This window comes from Miniopterus natalensis, chromosome 4 (genome assembly GCF_054644295.1).
Source record: "Miniopterus natalensis isolate mMinNat1 chromosome 4, mMinNat1.hap1, whole genome shotgun sequence".
NCBI lineage: Eukaryota > Metazoa > Chordata > Mammalia > Chiroptera > Miniopteridae > Miniopterus > Miniopterus natalensis.
In genome coordinates, this window is record NC_142084.1 from 66,736,116 (window position 1) to 66,758,523 (window position 22,408).

At 42.0% G+C, this 22,408-nt stretch overlaps 3 protein-coding genes across 3 annotated transcripts; 1 reads left to right on the forward strand and 2 right to left on the reverse strand.

The window, feature by feature from the left end:
* Nucleotides 1–926: 926 nt before the first annotated feature.
* On the reverse strand, nt 927–1,874 carry LOC107533319 (olfactory receptor 7D4-like). Its single transcript, XM_016207977.2, has one exon. It carries the CDS (start codon nt 1,863–1,865, stop codon nt 927–929), a length of 939 nt encoding a protein of 312 aa, XP_016063463.2. The 5' UTR covers nt 1,866–1,874.
* A 6,608-nt stretch (nt 1,875–8,482) lies between these two features.
* On the forward strand, nt 8,483–13,442 carry ZNF177 (zinc finger protein 177). Its single transcript, XM_016207966.2, has 5 exons — nt 8,483–8,761; nt 9,381–9,507; nt 10,159–10,251; nt 10,763–10,851; nt 11,397–13,442. Exons 1-5 carry the CDS (start codon nt 8,609–8,611, stop codon nt 12,507–12,509), a joined length of 1,575 nt encoding a protein of 524 aa, XP_016063452.2. The 5' UTR covers nt 8,483–8,608; the 3' UTR covers nt 12,510–13,442.
* Nucleotides 13,443–17,800: 4,358 nt separating this feature from the next.
* On the reverse strand, nt 17,801–18,934 carry LOC107533318 (olfactory receptor 7D4-like). Its single transcript, XM_016207976.2, has one exon. It carries the CDS (start codon nt 18,923–18,925, stop codon nt 17,924–17,926), a length of 1,002 nt encoding a protein of 333 aa, XP_016063462.2. The 5' UTR covers nt 18,926–18,934; the 3' UTR covers nt 17,801–17,923.
* Between the last annotated feature and the right edge of the window lie 3,474 nt (nt 18,935–22,408).

A 22,408-nucleotide genomic window follows, 5' to 3' on the forward strand; every position in this document is an offset into this window, starting at 1 on the left:
AACCAAATTAAAGTGAAGCATATCAACATTTGAGAGGATAATTTTGGGGGAAAACCACGTCAGCACTTCATATAAGTGCCTCAAATTTAATGTTGGAAACCCCAGGAATGGCTGTAAGAAAGATAAAACTTCCGGGGCTGCAAATAGAGAAGAAAAAGATAAAAAGAATTACTGAGGCCCTGGCCTGTGTCGCTCAGTGGTAGAGCATCAGCCTGGGCACCAAAGGGTTGCGGATTCGATACCCAGTAAAGGGCGCATACATGGGTTGCAGGTTCAATCTCCCAGCCCCAATCGGAAAACATGGGGGAGGCAACCAATTGATGTGTCTCTCTCACGTCAGTGTTTCTATCTCCTACCTTCCCTCCCCTCTCCTCTAAAAATCAATGGAAAAAAATTACCTTTGGGTAAGGCTTAACAACAACAAAAATTACTAGGTGTTGAGGAGAAACTAATACAAAAAAGTAAACAAAATAGAAACAAATTCATAGATACAGGGAACAGACTAATGGTTGCCAGAGTGGAGGGAGTTGGGGGACTGAGTAAAAATGGTGAAGAGATTGAGAAGTACAGATTAGTAGTTATAAAATAGTCACAGGGATGGAAAGTACAGCACAGGGAATAGAGTCAATAATATTGTAATAACTATGTGTGGTGCCAGGTGGGTGCTGGAAATATTGGGGGAAACACTTTATACAGTATGTGATTTTCTAACCACTATGCTGTACACCGGAAACTAATACAAAATAATACTGAATGTAAAATGTGATGGAAAAATAAAATTTAAAAAGAAAAGAAAAAGAAAGTCTCAGGTGCTTTGAGAACAGAAGAAATAAAGCGTGTTTCAGAAAAGAAAAAGAACCAGGTTTAAATCCCCAACCTGGCCTTTGAGAATTCGGTGTCCACTTAGTTCCGAGGCGAGTGACCCATTACAGACAAGGGACTCCTTGGCCAAGGAGCCTTCCCAACGCCCCCTTCACATCCTTGTTCCTCAGGCTGTAGATGAAGGGGTTCAGCATGGGAGTGACCACAGTGTACATAACTGAGGCAACTGAGTTTTGTATGGATGAAGGGGTCACAGCAGAACTGAAGTAGACCCCCAGGCTTGTCCCATAGTACAAGCACACGACAGAGAGGTGAGACCCACAGGTGGAAAATGCTTTATATTTTCCCCCTGCAGAGGACATTCTCATTAAAGAAGAGACAATCTTACAATAAGAAAAGAGAATCCCAGTGAGAGGAAACACACCCAGTAGGGCAGTAGTCACATATAAGAAGATGTCATTGATGAGGGTGTCAGAGCAGGCCACCTTGAGAATCTGAGTCAGCTCACAGAAGAAATGTGGAATTTCAGTACCTACACAAAAGGTCAGCTGCTTCATCAGTACTGTATGTACCAGGGCGACCCAGAAAATTACAAGCCAACACAACAGAACTAGAAAGCCACAGAGCTGGGGGTTCATGATGACCATGTAGTGCAGGGGGTGGCAGATGGCCACGTACCGGTCATAGGCCATCACAGTCAAAAGGAAACCATCCAGTCCAGCAAAAATCATAAAAAAATACACCTGAATGAGGCATCCTGTGTAGGAGATAGCTTTGCTCTGTTTCTGGATGTTCACCAGCACCTTTGGGATAATGGTGGAAGTGAAACAGATGTCAACAAAAGACAGGTTGGACAGGAAGAAGTACATGGGGGTATGGAGGTGGGAGTCAGAGCTGATGGCCAAGATGATGATAAGGTTCCCAAGTATGGTGACCAGGTACATGGACAGGAACACTCCAAAGAGGAAGGGCTGTAGTTGAGGATCCTCTGAGAGACCCAGGAGCAGAAAGTCTGACACTTCTGTGTGGTTTCCTGCTTCCATGCAGCTGGTGTGTCTGCTGGAGAGAGAAGCCAAAGCAATGTTTAGTGAACTGCCAAGAGCTAATTGTCACCTTTAGATTCCACCTTGTAAGGACATCCTTCACCCTCAATTAGTCCTTCCAATGACAGTGATTCACTCAGACAAATGGCAGCCATTTTCATTTTAAATGTAATTATTTAGCCTGTTTTAAATTTATCAGAAATCTTACTTATCTCTTACTCACTGGTTCTAATTCTATGTTAAGCTATGGACATTAACCAATTTCTTCTATGATATGACCCTTCCAAAATAATTGGAGATATTAAACCTCTTTTCTTTGGTAATCTCCATACTTCTTTGATTTAAAATATATCTTTATTGATTTCAGAGAGAGGAAAGGAGAGGGAGAGAGAGAGATAGAAACATCAATGATGAGAGAGTCATTGATCTAGCCCGCAACCTGGGTATGAGCCCTGACCAGGAATCGAACCCCGATCGCCTGGATCATAGGTTGATGCTCAGCTGCTGAGCCACGCCTGGCCGGCCCATACTTCTTTGATTTAAATAGCTCTATAACGGACATTAATTCCTCGATTCTCAATTGATGCTTCCCATTGATGTGAAACTTAACTCTCAACTACTTTATTTTAATTCTAAAAATGTTGTTACTACTGTTACCTTCTCTGTATTAAAAATGCCTTTGTGCACAGTAGGATCTCAGTAAAATTATAGCTATTATTATCAATAATAATCTATTCCTTTTATTACAGTGATCTTTGATAACTCTCCCAAAGTGCAGGGCAGAGATGTGATTCAGAAAATGGGATCTTGACTGAGACTTCCTAGAATAGAATTTTGGTCCACCAACTTCCTGTGTGTGACCTTGACAAAGTTCTCTAATCTCTCTTAGCTGCAGATACCTCCCCTCTATAATGGGAGTCATACATATTTTCTACATTGTAAGACTAATGTGTGGTTTAAATGAGATGATGCATGTAGTTTTCTAGTGTGTTTCATGTGGCATACAATGGACACCTGATAAATGTGAACTTCTGTTCTGAACATCACAAGTCTGTCTTGCATGGCCGTCATTGATCAGTACTCCCCCTTAAACTGGACAAGCCAGTGAAGATGGAATCTGATCATCCTAAACACAACAGGTCTGTTACCTCTTTGGCTCACCACGCAGCACTTCTCATTAGTGACAGTCCTTATGGCTCCCCTTTCAGATACTGCCTTCCATGTGGACTCTTCCAAGGAGAGTGCATAGATAAGAGGGGTAAACAAAAATAGCACCATTAAAATAGAATAAAAAGCATGTGTACAAGTGTGTACATGTTATTGAGTAAACACATTGAATTAAAAATCGGCAGTTAATTGTAAAATGTGTGTGTGTGTGTGTGTGTGTGTGTGTATATATAGAATTGATTTAAAATATTCGAAGAGTCTATAAATCAAATCATCCCTAAAAGATTAAAAGGCCAATTTAAGGTGAAAATACATATTTACAATCTCTGTGACAGAAAGAAGAGACTGACATTATAAAAACCTAGAGAAAAAAAAGAAAAAAGAAATACCTAAAGAATGCAGTTAATTACAGAGAGAGAAAAATAATTGAGGACCTAGTTATTCTGGGGAGGTGCTTAGAAAAGGCTTCTCTGAAATGTAAATATTTGACCTGGAGAGGAAGGATGGGTAATTGTTAATCAGAGAAAATAGGGAAAGGGCCAGTTTGGGGGGCCGAGAGAACAGAATCCATGTTTGCCCTGTGGGTCAGTGAGGTTGGGAAGGAAGGATTTGAAAGACCATTGAGATGGAGAACAGAGGGTGAGGGTCAAGAGCACAGAGTGTGAGCCCATCTATCAAGCATCCCCCAGTGTCCCTTCGAGTGCCTCTCATGCTGGCAATTTTGTGTTTATTTGTGGATCAGATGTCAGGACTGTTTTGCTCACCACTGCCTTCCAGGGACTTGCATAGTGCCTGGTACATAGTAGGTGCTCAACACATGCAAATGTTACATGTATAATAGAGATTGGGACTGAAAGCATCAACTATAACACAAAAGAAAGGAATCTTCAAAGGCATCATATGCCTGCATAGAGACACGAAATGGAAAAGCTTAATAAAATGCCTTCTTACCTATTTTAAAAGAATATATCGTGAACAAGCACTACCCACTCTACGTATGAAAAGCTGGTTTAGTGCCAAAATGTTTGCTAACAAAACTCACCAAAAACATAGGTCAGTAAGGAAGATCCATAACCCTAATCACAATATAAAACATAACTGAGAAAAGGTAACAGCCATTGCTGTGTTTAGCAGCCAGGACAGAGCCTCTCACTAAGTGAGGAAACAGGACAATTTCTTAACCCAGTAAAGAACAGTCATTTTAAACTGCAGCCAACTGTATGTCCTACAGTAAAACACTAAAATATTTGAGTTAAATTCCTGAACAGGCCAAGGCAGCCTGCCCCAGCATCAATCACTCCTGAATCAGTGGTCTCCACCATCAATCATTCCAATGTCAGTGGTCTCCTGAGTAGTCAAAGAGATTAGTAAGACGAGGAAAAGAAATTAGTCTGAGTCCTGAACGTCAAAAACAAGTGCATTGTAGATAATATTGTGGACAGTAAAGAATAAAAGTATTAAGCGCTCTGAGTGAGTCCACTCTGCTGCAGAAATGGTCAGGGACTGTAATGGAAAACTCCAACCCCGTGAGGAACGAAACCAGCAGCACCTCGTGCAAAGCAGATCTCCATGAGTGGTTAATAAGGAAATAATGGACACAAAACCCAAGAAGAGCCTACAGTTATGGGAAAGAGTTGAGAAGAGCTGGAGAGTCCCTGGGAAATAGCTCCTATTGGAGAGAGGCTCTAGATTCCAAAAAGAGACAGAAGGAAACAGAGTAAGAGCTGGGAAAGACCGGTTTCAATAGCAGCTGAAGTACCTTAAGGCCACAGGGACTTCACCTTCATAGACTTTCCCAGTCCCACTGCTCTAGAGGTAAAGCCCGGTGCTCACTCCCTCCCCTCTTTCTCACTCTCCCAGCCCCGCTAGGTCTCACTGGCCCTCTCCAGTGGTTATCACTGAAGCTCTCTGTTCTCTGAGGTCTGACCCACAGAAGTCCATTTGGGTTTTCACATAGGCTGGGAGCAAAGAATTATAGGAAGTGGGCCACAGGGGCAGGTTATTATCACCTCAACGTTTGAATTCTCAGAGCTCCTTATTAAATAAATTGTTCTATTGACTTTACTTTCTCCAAACAACACAGCTCCACTGGGGCACAAAGATAACAGAATGGAAAACTTTCAGCAGGTGGTGTGTCTGCTTAGGCAACAGTGGGGGAAGGAGGTATTTTCTCCAAGGAGGGATTTTTCTTTCTTTGGTTTAACTTAAAAGGGACAAGGTGTCCCCTAAGGAACGTTTCATTTTCTCAGGAACCAACTTTCTTTGATGTTCTTGCCCTGAAGAATCTGAGATATTAAGGGGTGTAGGGAATCAATGGAGGCAGGCAGAAGGGGATATCTGTGATACTTTCAAAAATAAAGATTCAAAAAAAAATTTTTAAAGATTCAGTTGGTGTTCACAGTGTCATGCAGGCAAAGAGATCCTTTCTCAAGAAAAGCAGAGTGGCCAGTAGTTTGGGTTCTGTTGAAAGGGCCAAGCAAAATGGAACAGAAAAACGCCCCTTGACATTTCTGGGTGATGTGGAAGCCTTTGTTGATATTGAGAGGAGCCCCATTTATTACCTCTACATCAGGGGGTAAGAGCAGAAATCGCTCAGCTAATGTGGGTGGAGGAGTGAGTATTGGGGAAATATAAGTTGCAAACATAAATTACCTATACAGTTTGTGAGGGAAGAGGAGAACAGAGGTAAAACAGCCGAAAGGAAGTATGGAGTGTGGGAGCTCTAAAAATTTTTTAATAGACAATATGGGACACATGTACTTTCAAAGAGGAAGATCGTATTTAGTGCAGGCATTAGAATACACAGGCAGTCTGGCTACATGATTCACAGGATGCGGTACACACCCTCAGTCAATGACAAGAAGGCTGTGCTGTATCACCAGGTTAGCGAAATCATGGGTCTAGAAATCAAGGCTTGCTAGTAGACTCAGCCCTTTGGAGTGATTCACATTGGTTCTCGTGTGGTTGAGGCCCACATGAAGAGAGGGCTCTGGGGCACAAAAAGGGCGTTAAAGGACAGGCCCGGCCCCCTCCACTTGTGACAGCCAGGCCCTCTATCGCCATATTGATCTGGGTTAAGAAGTGCATTACGGGTGCGCCTGTGGGGTATTTTCATCCACTGTGGTCCCTTCTTCAGAAACCTTAATCTAACCTTTGTGATTTCTCTCCAGAAGGAAAATAATTTCTGCTATGTGCGTCACGTTGCTCCAACTCACAGTCCACCAGTTCTCACAGACGCAGTCACTTATATTAACCAGAAAAAGAGGGGTGTTAGTCCTTTTTGAGGCCTGGATAAAAACGTTTTGTCTGTGTTCAGACATGATTACAGAGTGGCCTTGTTTCTGTTGTTGTGAAATTGTTCATGCTGTCAGGGGCTGCTTTTCTCTTTACCAATATCATGTAGTACCCTGTCTGTGTCCAGTTTACTCCAAAAGTCTCAAAATGTGTTTTTACAATTGGTGTTGTTGGAATCAAGATTTAAGGTACACACCTTGCAGTGGATGGTTATGTGTCTTAATCAGTAACACTTTCCTGTCCTCTTTCTACCCCAAATAGGGTTGGCTAGTTGTATCCTCAGATGTCATTTAACATGTCCCTGGGTCTCTCCTCTTCCCTTTCCTCCATAAACTGTTAATTAAGTTAAAGGCTTTGTCAGGTTTTTTTTTTTTTGGCAAAAATATTTTATACCTGGTCCTGTTTCTTGTTGCATCATATCAGAACTCACATGATATCCAGATGCCTCTTTTGTGACATTAAGATTTATCGGTTGATTCTGGTGTTTGCTCAGTCCTTCATTTATAAAGTTCTTCAGCTTATTTATAGTCAGATTGTTCCTTAATTAATAAGATTACATATTAATTACAAAAGGAAAAACAGGGTAACTTAATGGACAAACCTGTTGCATACCACTTGACAGGTGATCAATAATGAGACAAGCTGGCATTATATGCCTCCTGAAGTGAGGCACTGGGAACGTCACATGTCAGTTATATAATTCTTCATGCAAAAATGTACTTGATAAATTCCATCAAAGAAAACACCAGATAAGTAAAAACTAAGGTACAGTTTGTAAAATAATTGGGCCTGGTCTTTCAAATCCTCAAAGATGAATAAAGGCCGATGGCCAGATCCAGCTTAGAGAAGAGTAAAGAGAGAGTTTGAGGGTATCAGCTGGATGGAAATTTAAAAAGTGATTGCAGTGTGGCGATTGCAGGGCCAGAAGGGGCGTAGGTGGAGGAGGGTGAAGGGGGAATAAGTGGTGATGGAAGGAGACTTGGGGTGGTGAACTCACAATACAATGTACAGATGATGTGCTGTGGAATTGTGCACCTATGACCTATATAATTTTGTTAACCAGTATCACCCTAATAAATTCAACAAAAAGCAAAAACAAAAGTGATTGCTATAAAGTTACATTATTGGGCCAGTTTGTGAAATTCTGTTTGTGGACTATATGGTAGACAATAATTTTAAACCCATGTTAAGTGTTCCTGATCTTCATTGTTGTGGTTATGTCAGAGAATGTCCAAGTTCCTATGACATCCTCAAGGATATAGTAGAAAATGGTCATGACATCTGTGGTTTCCTCTCAAATGGAGTCCTCTCAATATCATTCTTGCTGAAGGACACACACAGCCCCCTCCAGAGAGAGGAGAAAGAAGGGAAGTGGGACAGAGCTTACAGTTGGTGAAGGGTCTATGTACAGAGTATATGGAAGTTGATCATCTCCCTATTTGTACAACTTCTGAGTTGAAATGTTTTCAAACTTAAAAGTTGACAGTAAGCATCCTACTCACTTTTCACCTAATGTTTTGGTAGCCATCGACTGTCGTTGCCCAGGTCCGTTCACTCATTAGTGGCTGCAGAATGGTGACTTCCTAACGCTGGCATTTTCTTCATAACTGATGAAGCCTCCGATAAGGCTCCTGTGGTTCTTCTGTAAAGAACTCGCCCTTATCACAGCCACCTTGGGGATCATAAAATATTGCTCCTAAAGGGGGGATGCATGCCTGATTCTTTTCCCTCACAAATCTTCAGAAAATGACTTGCTGTCCTGTTCACGTTCGGTGGGAATCACCGAGGGGTTTTCTTTGAGTATCATCAGGAACTCATGAGTTCGCTTTACCTTTGACACATTTCAACAGACTGCAGCCGTTATTCTCTATAAAATGGTTCCATCGCAGCCAGTGGGAGCCCTTTTAAGTTCCTGCCCATGTCTTTTCGACACGACCTCATCAGCCTTCGATAGGCTCCTTGCTTCCTGGTAGAAGATGTTCCAGAGTCATCTTGAACATCCTGTTTTACACTGGACTCAGCTATTTCCCAAATGAGTCCTGGTTGCTTTCACAGGCAGATGGCGTTTAGAAGCATTTTGGCACTAGAGGGGTTCATTGCTCTTGAGTTGTTACTGACTCTAGGCATTTTTCCATGGTTCAGTTTAGGAAAAAGTTAAAAAAAAAAGTACTATATTCACAATTCCTAGTTGTTCTTAGATAGGGAGATACAACCTTAAGAGCGCACTGTATGTGCTGTGTGTATGTGTATGTGCCTGTGGGTGTGGATATTCCGAAGCTAGCATGAGGAAGTTGCAGGTCTGTACGGGCTGTCAGGCCCAACTCTCATGGCTTCTTTCTTTTTCTCTAGCTCTGTTGGCTCAGAACTCTGCCAGTTCCGGAGGGACACACAGAGGAGGAAGAATGGATGCAGGATTGCTGACCACTTGGTCACAGGTGTGTGGGAAATTATTCTCTTTCAAAAAAACATTGCTGTTCCCAAAGGACACGCCTCTTGCCCATGACCCACAATTCCCAGCCCTACTGTGCCGGCCTCAGGCTTCCCCAGTTCTCTGGGCTTCTTAGAACCAGAGAGCAAACACCTTAGGAAAGGTTTCTGTTACTGTAACATTTGTTAATTTTTTCCAGATAGTCCTCCAAGTTGAATATTAGTTCCATATTCTGTGGGGTGCTATGAAGGAAAAGAGAGATTTTTCACTAGGAAAAACATTTTTTCATTGTCCAAATATGCTTTCTCATCCTGGTGTACACTCAGTCTGTACTGGATCTTGAATAAGACTGGAAGAGTCCTCAGAACCTAGGTGTGGAAATATCAGGTCAACCGTGTGTTAGAAAAGCTGCTGAAACCATGAGCCTGAATGAGATGGTCCAGGGAGTAAGAGTGAAAGGGGAGAGTTCCAAGAACTGAGCCCTGGGGCAGACAGTGAGCCCAAAGCATGTCTGGGCTCCCTGTGCACTGAGTCTCCTTCCCCAGTCCTGGCCGCCTCACCCACCATTCTTCTGGTTCCGTGAATGAAGAATGGTTGGCTGAGGCAGAATGTGTGTGATGTTTTAGGACTTGGTGACCTTTGAGGAAGTGGCGGTGGACTTCTCCCAGGAGGAGTGGGCACTGCTGGACTCTGCTCAGAAAATCCTGTACAGAGATGTGATGACGGAGAACTTTAGGAACCTAGCCTCTGTGGGTAAGGTTGGCCTCATTTCTTCGTTTCTTCAGGCAGCAAATAGCTTGTCACATATAGTGTCCCAAGATCCATGAAAAGAGTAACAAGCCCTGGCTGGGTGTCTCAGTTGGTTGGGCATCATCTCTTACACCAAAAGGCTGCTGGTTTGATTCCTGATCAGGGCACATGCTCAGGTTTTGGGCTTGATCCCTGGTAGGGGGCATGCAGGAGGCAGCCGATCAATGTTTTGCTTTCACATCAATGTTTCTCTCTCTCCGTCTTTCTTCCTCTCTCTCTAAAAATCAATTAAAAAATCTTCTTTTAAAAAGAAAAGAATAACGATATGTGGTGAACACAAAATGGATGGTCCCTGCCCTTGTGGGACAGTTTCATGGCTTCCCATGAATATGCACTGGTTTCATTTTCTCTATCATTAAAACATTCAGGTAATTTGCATTATATATCTGATTTTGGGCTTGGATTCATGGGACAGTCCCATGTAGGACATGGCATGTGGGTGTTTGTTGTGAAAGATCTCTGACCTGATCTATTTTGCTGCTCCTAAAGTTACACTTTCTGTCCACTTCAGGCCAGAGGATTGGAATTAATTTTATGGAAAGGTTTCTTGCCTCCCTCACAGTGTCCCCAAATCATGTCTTTTCCCATTGGCAGGGTATCATCTCTGCAAACACAGTCTGATCACTGAGGTGGAGCAGGAAGAACTGAGGCTAGGGGAGAGAAGAATTGTCCAAGGTGCCTGTTCGGGTGAGCCCCAGGCGAAAGGCGTCATTGTGTTGAGCAGCCATAGCTGGAGGGGTGGTGCTTTGGGGAATGTCAGTGTGGGACAAGAAGGCTGAGGCCATTGTGTGAGCTTTCCTTCTTCCACCATCTCTCCATTCGTTCCTATGTTGATCTCGTCTCAGAGAAAGACTTTTAATTCCTTTTAATTAAAAGACTTTGAATTTCAATTTCACATTTCCTTGAAAACTTTTTGTTCAGTTCTCCCTCCTTTGCTTTCCAGGTAATACCCTCTCTTATTGTCTCAAACCTCCAGAATCCATTCTAAGTAAAACACTTCCCATTTCCATTGCTTGTTCCTATCAGAGGAACAGAGGAACTAAAACAATTACTCTGGTCATTGGTTTCATCTCCTCTTTTACATTTTTCTTTCTGTATTTAGTGTTATTATTTGAAAACACATCTGCAGGGTGCCTGCCTTCTTTTTCTTTCATCCCTACTTTTTCTCCCAATAGTTATAAAAATTTTTCTCCTTCAGTTTCAGACTGGGCTACTCAACTTAAATCAAAATATGCAAATCCTATGCAGAATGTTCCTGGGGAAAACACTTCTAATGGCATAAAAACGGTAAGGTTCACTAGGGATGATTTCTGATTTTTTATAGTAGGAGAAGTCTGTGAATTTCAGTAAATTAAAACAGCAGCAGCATCCCCACAAGGAGAGACAGTTGAGGCAAGTGGCAGAAAGCTGTCTCAGGAAAGACTTTAGGAATCTCACAAAATTTGAGAAATCTCCAATCCTGCCTCAGCACTTGCTGCTTCACAGTAAGCAACTTCACAGAGAATACCAAAGAATAAACATTTACTTAAGTGTGGATTTGTTATTAAGTATTTAAAGCACAGTTCATTTATCCCTTACTCACTATTACAGAAATTCTGTATTTAGGATGCCCTTTGATAGGGATGAATACAATGGCACCTTGGGAAGCATTCAGCGCATTCAGCTTGAAAGAATTACTGAGGCAAAAATCAGACATATGCCCTAAAATCAGTGAAAATGACGGTCATAATAATGTACTTCCTGCATGTAGCAGAATCCATAGGGAAATGAATTCTCATATGTGTAATGAAAGTAAGAAAGCCTTCAGTCACCTCTTATTCCTTATTCAACAGGCACCAACTCACCCTGGTGAAGAACCCTTGGAATCTGATCACTTTGGAAAATTCTTCAGAAAGAATTATCACTTTACGTGTACAAGATATTGCAAGGGACAGAAATGCTACAAATATAAAGAATACAGGAAAGACCTTGGCCATTTCTTAACTCTTAGGAGTCATGTGAGCCCTCACTCTGAAGAGAACATTTCTGAATGTAATGATTATGGCAGAGCTTTCCATCCAGAGTCATCCCCTAGGGCCCACTCAAGAACTCTCACAGGAGAGACACCTTGTGAGTGCAATCAGTGTCTTCCGTCCTTCAGCTTACATGCTTCCTTTTCAGTACATGTGCAAAATCCTATTGGAGGGGAGCTCTGTGAATGCCGTGACTATGGAAAAAGACCTTCCCTTAGTGTGCACAAAAACTCGTGTACTGTGAAGGAAAGCTCAGAATGCGATGAACATGAGAAGGTTTTTGGTGGCCCCTTGTCCCTTCAGAAATGTGTGAGACCTCACACTGGAGAGAAATCTTATCAATGTAGTGACTGTGGAAAAATATTCATTTTTCACTCTTCCCTTAAGAAACATGTGAGATCACACACTGGAGAGAAACCTTACGAGTGTAGTCATTGTGGAAAATTCTTCAGCCAGAGCTCTCATCTTAATGTGCACAAAAGAACTCACACTGGAGAGAAGCCCTATGACTGTAAGGAATGTGGCAAGGCTTTCACTGTTCCTTCCTCCCTCCAAAAACATATGAGAACCCACACTGGAGAGAAGCCCTATGAATGCAGCGACTGTGGGAAAGCCTTCATTGATCAGTCATCCCTTAAGAAACATCGACGCTCTCACACTGGAGAGAAACCTTATGAGTGTAGTCAGTGTGGAAAATCCTTCAGCACAGGCTCTTATCTTATTGTGCACAAGAGAACACACACTGGAGAGAAAACCTATGAGTGTAAGGAATGTGGGAAGGCCTTTAGGAATTCCTCTTGCCTGAGGGTACATGTGAGAACTCACACAGGAGAAAAGCCCTATAAATGTATCCATTGTGGAAAAGCATTCAGCACCAGCACTAACCTTATAATGCACAAGCGAATACATACTGGGCAAAAACTTTATGAATGAAATGACTACAAGCTAGCTTTAAGTGTTCCTTCACAGCTCCTTCCTCACTTTAGAACTCACACTGGAGAGAAACCTTATTGTGATCAATGTGCCTTTAGGCACAACTCTCAACTTCCCCTATGCTGGGACCAAGCTTATTAGTGTTACTGTTCTCTGTCTGTATTAGTGAGTGTTTCATCCTTAAAGTTCAACAGCTCATTAATCGATGAGTATTAAATGTAATGTAGCACTCTAAATTTCCCTTGATTTACATCACAGAAGTTTTGATGTTTTCATTGTAATTTAGTACTAAATATTGTCCAATTCTCATCATGATGTCAGGACCTATAAGGTTATTTAGAAATGTGTTTTTTAATGTACAGACTCTGCATATTTTAGTTATCTTTTAGTTATAGATTTCTAACTTAATTGTATTGTGCACTGAATGTGTGGTCTTCATGATATAGATCCTAAATGACAAAGATTCAGGCAAAAAAATTGTTGGAGATTTGCTTTGTGGCCTAATGTGTCAGATACAAAGAGTTGCTGGCCTGATATCCATTGCTACCTTCCTTCCTTAGAGTAACAGAACTACAATTGTGTTCAAGTTGGCAGTGTGGACAGTTTTTTTCAGGACTCATCGCCTAGATTTCCTTGCAGCTATGAGTGCCCATGAGCCCACAGTCCTGACCAATGATAGTGAGAGGTCAGTGCTTATGGCTTTTAAAGAAAACCATGGAAATGGGAGCATCTCATCTGGAATTTTCTCTTTACCATTTCCCCTTTATCTTATCTCTTCTTGTTTCTTAGGAAATAAATGAAAAGGATAGCAGCTATAGGCTACTGGTTATACAACAGGGACATACAATAGTATTTGGCTGTACCAACCCTGGGTTGCTTATTTCTAGACTTCATGTAACATTAAAAAAATAAACTCCAAACTGGTTTAAACCACTCTTGTGGAAAGATTCTGTTAGAACAGATTTCAGTCCCAATGGATAGATCTCATATGTGGCCAAGTTTTATGAATCCTTCAATTATGGTTGAAAGCAATGTATATTCTTTAATTGTCAGATATCCTGATAGATAAATCTTACTCTATTAAATCTGTATTATTACAAACCTTATTTCCTGATCAACCAATGATTGGTGTCAATTATGCCAGCAGGAATCACCAGTTTGGGGTACAGTGAAGAAGGAGACTTTATTCAGTGCAAAACAGCTCAACTGTGAAACAGCACAGCTACGGAACAGCTTACTAGTGTTATAGCTCAATTATGGGACAGATGGCCCTGGGGACAGACGGCCCTGGGCTAGGCCCCTCTTTGGGCAGGCAGCTCTGCTCTGATCTGATGTGATCCACCCACTCTGGTCTGATCTACCTACTCTGGCTCTACAATGGTCTGCCTCGCTCAGCGCCTGTGCTGGTCTGCTCCACTTGGCTCCAGTGAGACATTCTTCATGTTTCAGCTCCAGCCAGGGAAACGCAGTTTTGTGTTCAGTGGAATAGGAATGTGCACTCCCAGAGGCAGAGGGGAGCTGACTTACATACACAGAAGTCCCTATCCCTGGTCCCTGATTGATCTATCCTCATGCAAATAAGGATTCCAAATCCTTGCAATTTGATTGGTTCAAAAAGCACTGCCTGATTGGTCACAGTGGATCTGTTCTGATTGGTCAGTGAAGATGTTGATGGATTTGGCTACACAGCTCCTATTGGAGGGGAAAACGCAGTCCTACTGGTTGAAATAGGATTCCAGGAACTCTATGAGGGCTGGCTCAGAGGGCAGGAACACGGTGCCCGCGGGCAGCTGAGTGCAGGCTTCTCCCTAAAGTGTGGTTTGTGTGAGAGGACGCTGTTCAGAAGCAGCCACTGGCTTTGTTTGTTTGTTTGTTTGTTTAATTCAAGCCCAGTTAAGCTACCAGGAGCCCTTTTTAGTAGTTGTCATCTTTCTTAGGGTCCACACAACTTACCCTCAAACAGTTTACCAAAAACTGTATGTCTTTATCTACAGAGAGAGGCAACATGCAAAATGCTAAAATGTATAAATCTATTTAGTGCTGGACCAGTTGTGGGATAGGCTCAGAATCAGCAAGGATGCATCCGCTCCTGTGGGCAGCAAATTGGAAAGTGCATGCATAAATAAGAAGTGGAGGCACCTGGGGTTCAATGGTGCCTGGCTAGTCTCTCTCTTGGTTAATAGTAGAAATAGCCACATGGAAGTTAATCCAAAGTCCCAACAGACATACAGGAATGTGGGCAGCCTTCTGTCACAGCTGTCCCTGAGCTATTAACAGGCTAACTGTTCTTTCTCCCACTCTCTGACTTTGTAATTTAATTTAGGACATCTCAATTTTTTTTTTCTTGTTGGTTTCAAAATTAGGAGTTTCTTCCTGAGGGATGTGTTAATGTTACAAGGACCCTTGACCCTCAGAATCTGATAGTAACAAAAATGAAATGAATGAGAAAGGTCCCTATTTCAAGAAAGAGACGTTGCAGTGACAATTTCACTGGGGACATTGCAGTCATTAGTGACATTTCTACTGTAAAATCAAACATTTTGAAAAATGAAAATACCCCTTAGTATTTCTTGGGTACGTGATATCACTGATGACCTCAAGGAGACCAATTGTGATCGAGGCAGAGAGATGCCAGATGGGTTGACAAGCGTGAGAAGCATGGAAATGGCAAGTACAGACCTGTTTAAAAAGAAAAAATTCCACCAAGTAAATCTGAAGAACTAATTGGCTTTATTGAGTGATACAGGAATCAGCCGGCATCCTGTCCAGCAACCAGAAGGGCTGTCCCAGTGGAGGTTTTTATTAGGAAGAAGAGTGGGGCAAGCGAGCCATTAGCAAAATCAGCAGGAGGAGGTGCAGTTAGAGTTTTCTCTGGAAATAATTCAAGTGAGTTGAAAACTTTTACCTTTAGGCTCTATTAAATACAAATTTTTATTTCTTTATTTCATTTCTTTACTTTTTAAATGTATCTTTATTGTTGAAAGTATTACAGATGTCCTCTTTTTCCGCATCGACCCCTTCTTCCCTGCACCCGCCCACCCCCGCCTCCAAGCCCCTACTACATACAAATTTATTACGCTTCCCACTCTGTGTTGAAAGCATGGCTACGTCTCCGGCCCCTCTTCAGTTTGTGTACAGTAGACAATAAGTACACATTGGATTAAACTTAATAGAACCAAAGACAAAGCCACTTCGAGTGTGCTTTTCCTTACTAATACATTGTGATTTTTAAGTAATTTGAGGATCTTACTAGACACCTACTACTTGGTTTCTTTCTTTTTTGCCCCACCCTTCAGAGCCTTTATCAGTTAGTTTTGGTTCTCCCAGAAGCAGACAATGAGCCAAGGACTCTTGTGTAAGTGCTTTATTGGAAGGAGCAAGAAACACGGAACATGGGTTGGACAGAGGAGATGTGATACAGGGAAGTAAATACATCCGATAAAATTTACCTCACGTCAGTTCCCACAATGAGTAACCTGAGTTTTCAAACTGTAGGGAAATTCTAGAAAGTGTGTGCACAGGAGCCAAACTTCAGAATTATCCCAGCTAAGGTGTGAAGGATAATGTGATGCCCCACATCTCTCCATCAAGAGCTGTCCCTGACAGGGCATGATTCCCTGTCACTTCTGCCACCATGCTTTGGGAAAAGTAGGTTCCACCTGCTGCTGACCATGGCAGTCAGGCTGGTATGCAAGGCAGATACTGAAAGGATCTCAGAGGCATGGGAGCAATGCTGACAGATTTTGCTACTCCACCCTTCACTGCAGACTCAGTTCTACCAACATTCATGTCAAAAAGCAGACTAAATTCTGAATATATTCCACAACGTGTAACTACCATTCCTGGTGGCACCTCCAGAGAGTAGCCTTCCCTGAAGATAAAGCACTTAAGACAACAAGTCTTAATCTATTGTATTCATTAGTGCCTGTTTTAGGATCTTGGGGTGTATCTTAAAGTTGCGATGATGGGAACTAAAGATCCAATAAAGCAAGGAGAGTGACAGGGAAGGGAAGGGAAGGGAAGGGAAGGGAAGGGAAGGGAAGGGAAGGGAAGGGAAGGGAAGGGAAGGGAAGGGAAGGGAAGGGAAGGGAAGGGAAGGGAAGGGAAGGGAAGGGAAGGGAAGGGAAGGGAAGGGAAGGGAAGGGAAGGGAAGGGAAGGGAAGGGAAGGGAAGGGAAGGGAAGGGAAGGGAAGGGAAGGGAAGGGAAGGGAAGGGAAGGGAAGGGGCAAAGACTGGAGCAATACCTCAGAGTTAGCCTGTGCAGCGTATTGAAATTAATCACCTGAACAAACTAGCTTTCAAATCTGGATTTCTACTCCTGAAGTTGGAAATCTCATCGCTGTTTCCAGGAAAGGCATGCTAACTGAGTTAGGACTGTGGGTTCAGGGTCAGGTGAGAGTCCATCCCAATCTCAACCTATCTCTCTGAAAAATGGGTTAAATGAGATAAAATCACTCAAAGAAATGTCATGACCACAGAAAACTATACATGTAAAACAGCAATTGTCAACCTTTTTCATCTCATGGCACATAAACTAATGATTAAAGTTCTGCTACACACACAAAAAAAATTTTTTTTCCAATCTGACAAAAAAAAAAAAAATGTAGTTGTGATTCATTTACACCAGACAGCTATTGTGTTGCCTGTTGTCATTTTTTTCTTTAACAATCTAACGAGAAAGTGCCCCTGACTAAATAGTCAAATATTGCAAGTTTTAAAAATTCTTGTTGCACACCAGGTGAAAATCGCTGATGTCAAGCAACAAGCAGAGTCCTGATATGGTAAGCACTTTTATGACCACTGTGTGATTTTTATTCCATTACTTCCAAAGGAAAACAAACACACAACCAAATTAAGGTGAAGCATATCGACATTTGAGAGGATAATTTTGGGGAGAAACCATGTCAGCACTTCATATAAGTGCTTCAGATTTAATGTTGGAAACCCCAGGAATGGCTGTAAGAAAGATGAAGCTTCAGGCGCTGCAAGCAGAGAAGACGACAAACAGATTTACTAGGAGAAACTTAAAAAATAATAAACAATATAGAAACAGACACATAAATACACAGAACACATAAATGCCAGAAGGAAGTTGGGGGACAGAGTAAAAATGGTGAAGGGATTGAGAAGTACACATTTATAGTTACAAAATACTCAGTGGATGGAAAGCACAGCACAGGGAATAGAGTCAATAATATTGTAATAACTATGTGTGGTGCCAGGTGGGTGCTGGAAATATTGGGGGAAACACTTTATACAGTGTGTGATTGTCTAACCCCTATGCTGTACACTGGAAACTAATACAAAATAATACTGAATGTAAACTGTGATGGAAAAATAAAATTTAAAGAGAAGAGAAAAAGTGTTAGAATAGAAGAAATAAAGTATGTTTCAGAAAAGAAAAATAACCAGGTTTAAATCCCCAACACTGGTCTTTGGGAATTCAGTGTCCACTTAGTTCTGAGGCGAGTGACCCACCACAGACAAGGGACTCCTTGGCCAAGGAGCCTTCCCAACGCCCCCTTCACATCCTTGTTCCTCAGGCTGTAGATGAAGGGGTTCAGCATGGGGGTGACCACAGTGTACATAACTGAGGCAACTGAGTTTTGTATGGATGAAGGGGTCACAGCAGAACTGAGGTAGACCCCCAGGCTTGTCCCATAGAACAAGGAGACTACAGAGAGGTGAGACCCACAGTTGGAAAATGCTTTATATTTTCCCCCTGCAGAGGACATTCTCATTAACGAAGAGACAATATTACAATAAGAAAAGAGAATTCCAGTGAAAGGAAACACACCTAGTAGGGCAGTAGTCACATATAAGAAGATGTCATTGATGAGGGTGTCAGAGCAGGCCGCCTTAAGAATCTGAGCCAGCTCACAAAAGAAATGTGGAATTTCAGTACCCACACAAAAGGTCAGCTGCTTCATCAGTAGCGTATGAACCAGGACGACCCAGAAAATGACAAACCAACACAACAGAACCAGGAAGCCACAGAGCTGGGGGTTCATGATGACCATGTAGTGCAGGGGGTGGCAGATGGCCACATACCGGTCATAGGCCATCACAGTCAGGAGGAAGTTGTCCATTCCAGCAAAAATCATAAAAAAATACACCTGAATGAGGCATCCTGTGTAGGAGATGGCTTTGCTCTGTTTCTGGATGTTCACCAGCACCTTTGGGATAATGGTGGAAGTGAAACAGATGTCAACAAAGGACAGGTTGGACAGGAAGAAGTACATGGGGGTGTGGAGGCAGGAGTCAGAGCTGATGGCCAAGATGATGATAAGGTTCCCAAGTATGGTGACCAGGTACATGGACAGGAACACTCCAAAGAGGAGGGGCTGTAGTTGAGGATCCTCTGAGAGACCCAGGAGCAGAAAGTCTGACACTTCTGTGTGGTTTCCTGCTTCCATGCAGCTGGTGTGTCTGCTGGAGAGAGAAGCCAAAGCAATGTTTAGTGAACTGCCAAGAGCTAATTGTCACCTTTAGATTCCACCTTGTAAGGACATCCTTCACCCTCAGTTAGTCCTTCCAATGACAGTGATTCACTCAGACAAATGGCAGCCACTTTCATTTTAAATGTAATTATTTAGCCTGTTTTAAATTTATCAGAAATCTTATTTATCTCTTACTCACTGGTTCTAATTCTATGTTAAGCTATGGACATTAACCAATTTCTTCTATGATATGACCCTTCCAAAATAATTGGAGACATTGAACCTCTTTTCTGTGGTAATCTCCACACTTCTTTGATTTAAATAGCTCTATAACGGACATTAATTCCTGGATTCTCAATTGATGCTTCCCATTGATGTGAAACTTAACTCTCAACTACCTTATTTTAATTCTAAAAATGTTACTACTATTACCTTCTCTGTGAGTATTAAAAATGCCTTTGTGCACAGTAGGATCTCAGTAAAATTATAGCTACTATTATTATTAATAACCTATTCCTTTTATTCCAATGACCTTTGATAACTCTCCCAAAGTGCAGGGCAGAGATGTGATTCAGAAAATGGGATCTTGACTGAGACTTCCTAGAATAGAATTTTGGTCCACCAACTTCCTGTGTGTGACCTTGACAAAGTTCTCTAATCTCTCTTAGCTGCAGATACGTCCCCTCTATAATGGGAGTCATAAATATTTTCTACATTGTAAGACTAATGTGTGGTTTAAATGAGATGATGCATGTAGTTTTCTAGTGTGTTTCATGTGGCATACAATGGACACCTGATAAATGTGAACTTCTGTTCTGAACATCACAAGTCTGTCTTGCATGGCCGTCATTGATCAGTACTCCCCCTTAAACTGGACAAGCCAGTGAAGATGGAATCTGATCATCCTAAACACAACAGGTCTGTTACCTCTTTGGCTCACCACGCAGCACTTCTCATTAGTGACAGTCCTTATGGCTCCCCTTTCAGATACTGCCTTCCATGTGGACTCTTCCAAGGAGAGGGGAAAAGCATGTGGACTGCATAGATAAGAGGGGTAAACAAAAATAGCACCATTAAAAAGGAATACAAAGCATGTGTACGAGTGTGTACATGCTATTGAGTAAACACATTGAATTAAAAATCGGCAGTTAATTGTAAAATGTATATATATATTAATAGACTTGATTTAAAATATTCAAAGAGTCTATAAATCAAATCATCCCTAAAAGATTAAAAGGCCAATTTAAGGTGAAAATACATATTTACAATCTCTGTGACAGAAAAAAAGAGATTGGCATTATAAAAACCTAGAGAGAGAAAAAGAAAAGAAATACCTAGAGAATGCAGTTAATTACAGAGAGAGAAAAATAATTGAGGACCTAGTTATTCTGGGGAGGTGCTTAGAAAAGGCTTCTCTGAAATGTAAATATTTGACCTGGAGAGGAAGGGTGGGTAATTGTTAATCAGAGAAAATAGGGAAAGGGCCAGTTTGGGGGGCCGAGAGAACAGAATCCATGTTTGCCCTGTGGGTCAGTGAGGTTGGGAAGGAAGGATTTGAAAGACCATTGAGATGTAGAACAGAGGGTGAGGGTCAAGAGCACAGAGTGTGAGCCCATCTATCAAGCATCCCCCAGTATCCCTTCGAGTGCCTCTCATGCTGGCAATTTTATGTTTACTTGTGGATCAGATGTCAGGACTGTTTTGCTCACCACTGCCTTCCAGGGACTTGCATAGTGCCTGGTACATAGTAGGTGCTCAACACATGCAAATGTTACATGTATAATAGAGATTGGGACTGAAAGCATCAACTATAACACAAAAGAAAGGAATCTTCAAGGGCATCATATGCCTGCATAGAGACACGAAATGGAAAAGCTTAATAAAATGCCTTCTTACCTATTTTAAAAGAATATATCGTGAACAAGCACTACCCACTCGCTCTAAGTATGAAAAGCTGGTTAGTACCAAAATGTTTGCTAACAAATCTCACCCAAAAAACATAGGTCAGTAAAGAAGATCCATAACCCTAATCAAAATATAAAACATAACTGAGAAAAGGTAACAGCCATTGCTGTGTTTAGCAGCCAGGACAGAGCCTCTCACTAAGTGAGGAAACAGGACAATTTCTTAACCCAGTAAAGAACAGTCATTTTAAACTGCAGCCAACTGTATGTCCTACAGTAAAACACTAAAATATTTGAGTTAAATTCCTGAACAGGCCAAGGCAGCCTGCCCCAGCATCAATCACTCCTGAATCAGTGGTCTCCACCATCAATCATTCCAATGTCAGTGGTCTCCTGAGTAGTCAAAGAGATTAGTAAGACGAGGAAAAGAAATTAGTCTGAGTCCTGAACGTCAAAAACAAGTGCATTGTAGATAATATTGTGGACAGTAAAGAATAAAAGTATTAAGCGCTCTGAGTGAGTCCACTCTGCTGCAGAAATGGTCAGGGACTGTAATGGAAAACTCCAACCCCGTGAGGAACGAAACCAACAGCACCTCGTGCAAAGCAGATCTCCGTGAGTGGTTAGTAAGGAAATAATGGACACGAAACCCAAGAAGAGCCTACAGTTATGGGAAAGAGTTGAGAAGAGCTGGAGAGTCCCTGGGAAACAGCTCCTATTGGAGAGAGGCTCTAGATTCCAAAAAGAGACAGAAGGAAACAGAGTAAGAGCTGGGAAAGACCGGTTTCAATAGCAGCTGAAGTACCTTAAGGCCACAGGGACTTCACCTTCATAGACTTTCCCAGTCCCACTGCTCTAGAGGTAAAGCCCGGTGCTCACTCCCTCTCCTCTTTCTCACTCTCCCAGCCCCGCTAGGTCTCACTGGCCCTCTCCAGTGGTTATCACTGAAGCTCTCTGTTCTCTGAGGTCTGACCCACAGAAGTCCATTTGGGTTTTCACATAGGCTGGGAGCAAAGAATTATAGGAAGTGGGCCACAGGGGCAGGTTATTATCACCTCAACGTTTGAATTCTCAGAGCTCCTTATTAAATAAATTGTTCTATTGACTTTACTTTCTCCAAACAATACAGCTCCACTGGGGCACAAAGATAACAGAATGGAAAACTTTCAGCAGGTGGTGTGTCTGCTTAGGCAACAGTGGGGGAAGGAGGTATTTTCTCCAAGGAGGGATTTTTCTTTCTTTGGTTAAACTTAAAAGGGACAAGGTGTCCCCTAAGGAACGTTTCATTTTCTCAGGAACCAACTTTCTATGAAGTTCTTGCCCTGAAGAATCTGAGATTTTAATAATCAATTGGTGTTCACAGTATCATGCAAAGAGATCCTTTCTCAAGAAAAGCAGAGTGGCTAATAGTTTGGGTTCTGTTGAAAGGACCAAGCAAAATGGAACAGAAAAACATCCCTTGACCTTTGCTGGTGACGTGGAAGCCTTTGTTGATATTGGGAGGAGCCCCACTTACTACCTCTACATCAAGGGGTAAGAACAGAAATCGCTCAGC

Coding starts and splice junctions, on each gene's coding strand:
- LOC107533319 (XM_016207977.2), bottom strand. CDS start 1,865: ATGGAAGCAGGAAACCACACAGAAGTGTCAGACTTTCTGCTCCTGGGT.
- LOC107533318 (XM_016207976.2), bottom strand. CDS start 18,925: ATGGAAGCAGGAAACCACACAGAAGTGTCAGACTTTCTGCTCCTGGGT.
- ZNF177 (XM_016207966.2), top strand. CDS start 8,609: ATGAGGAAGTTGCAGGTCTGTACGGGCTGTCAGGCCCAACTCTCATGG. Junction 9,508..10,158: donor TAGGAACCTAGCCTCTGTGG/GTAAGGTTGGCC, acceptor TCCCATTGGCAG/GGTATCATCTCTGCAAACAC. Junction 10,852..11,396: donor CTTCTAATGGCATAAAAACG/GTAAGGTTCACT, acceptor CTTATTCAACAG/GCACCAACTCACCCTGGTGA.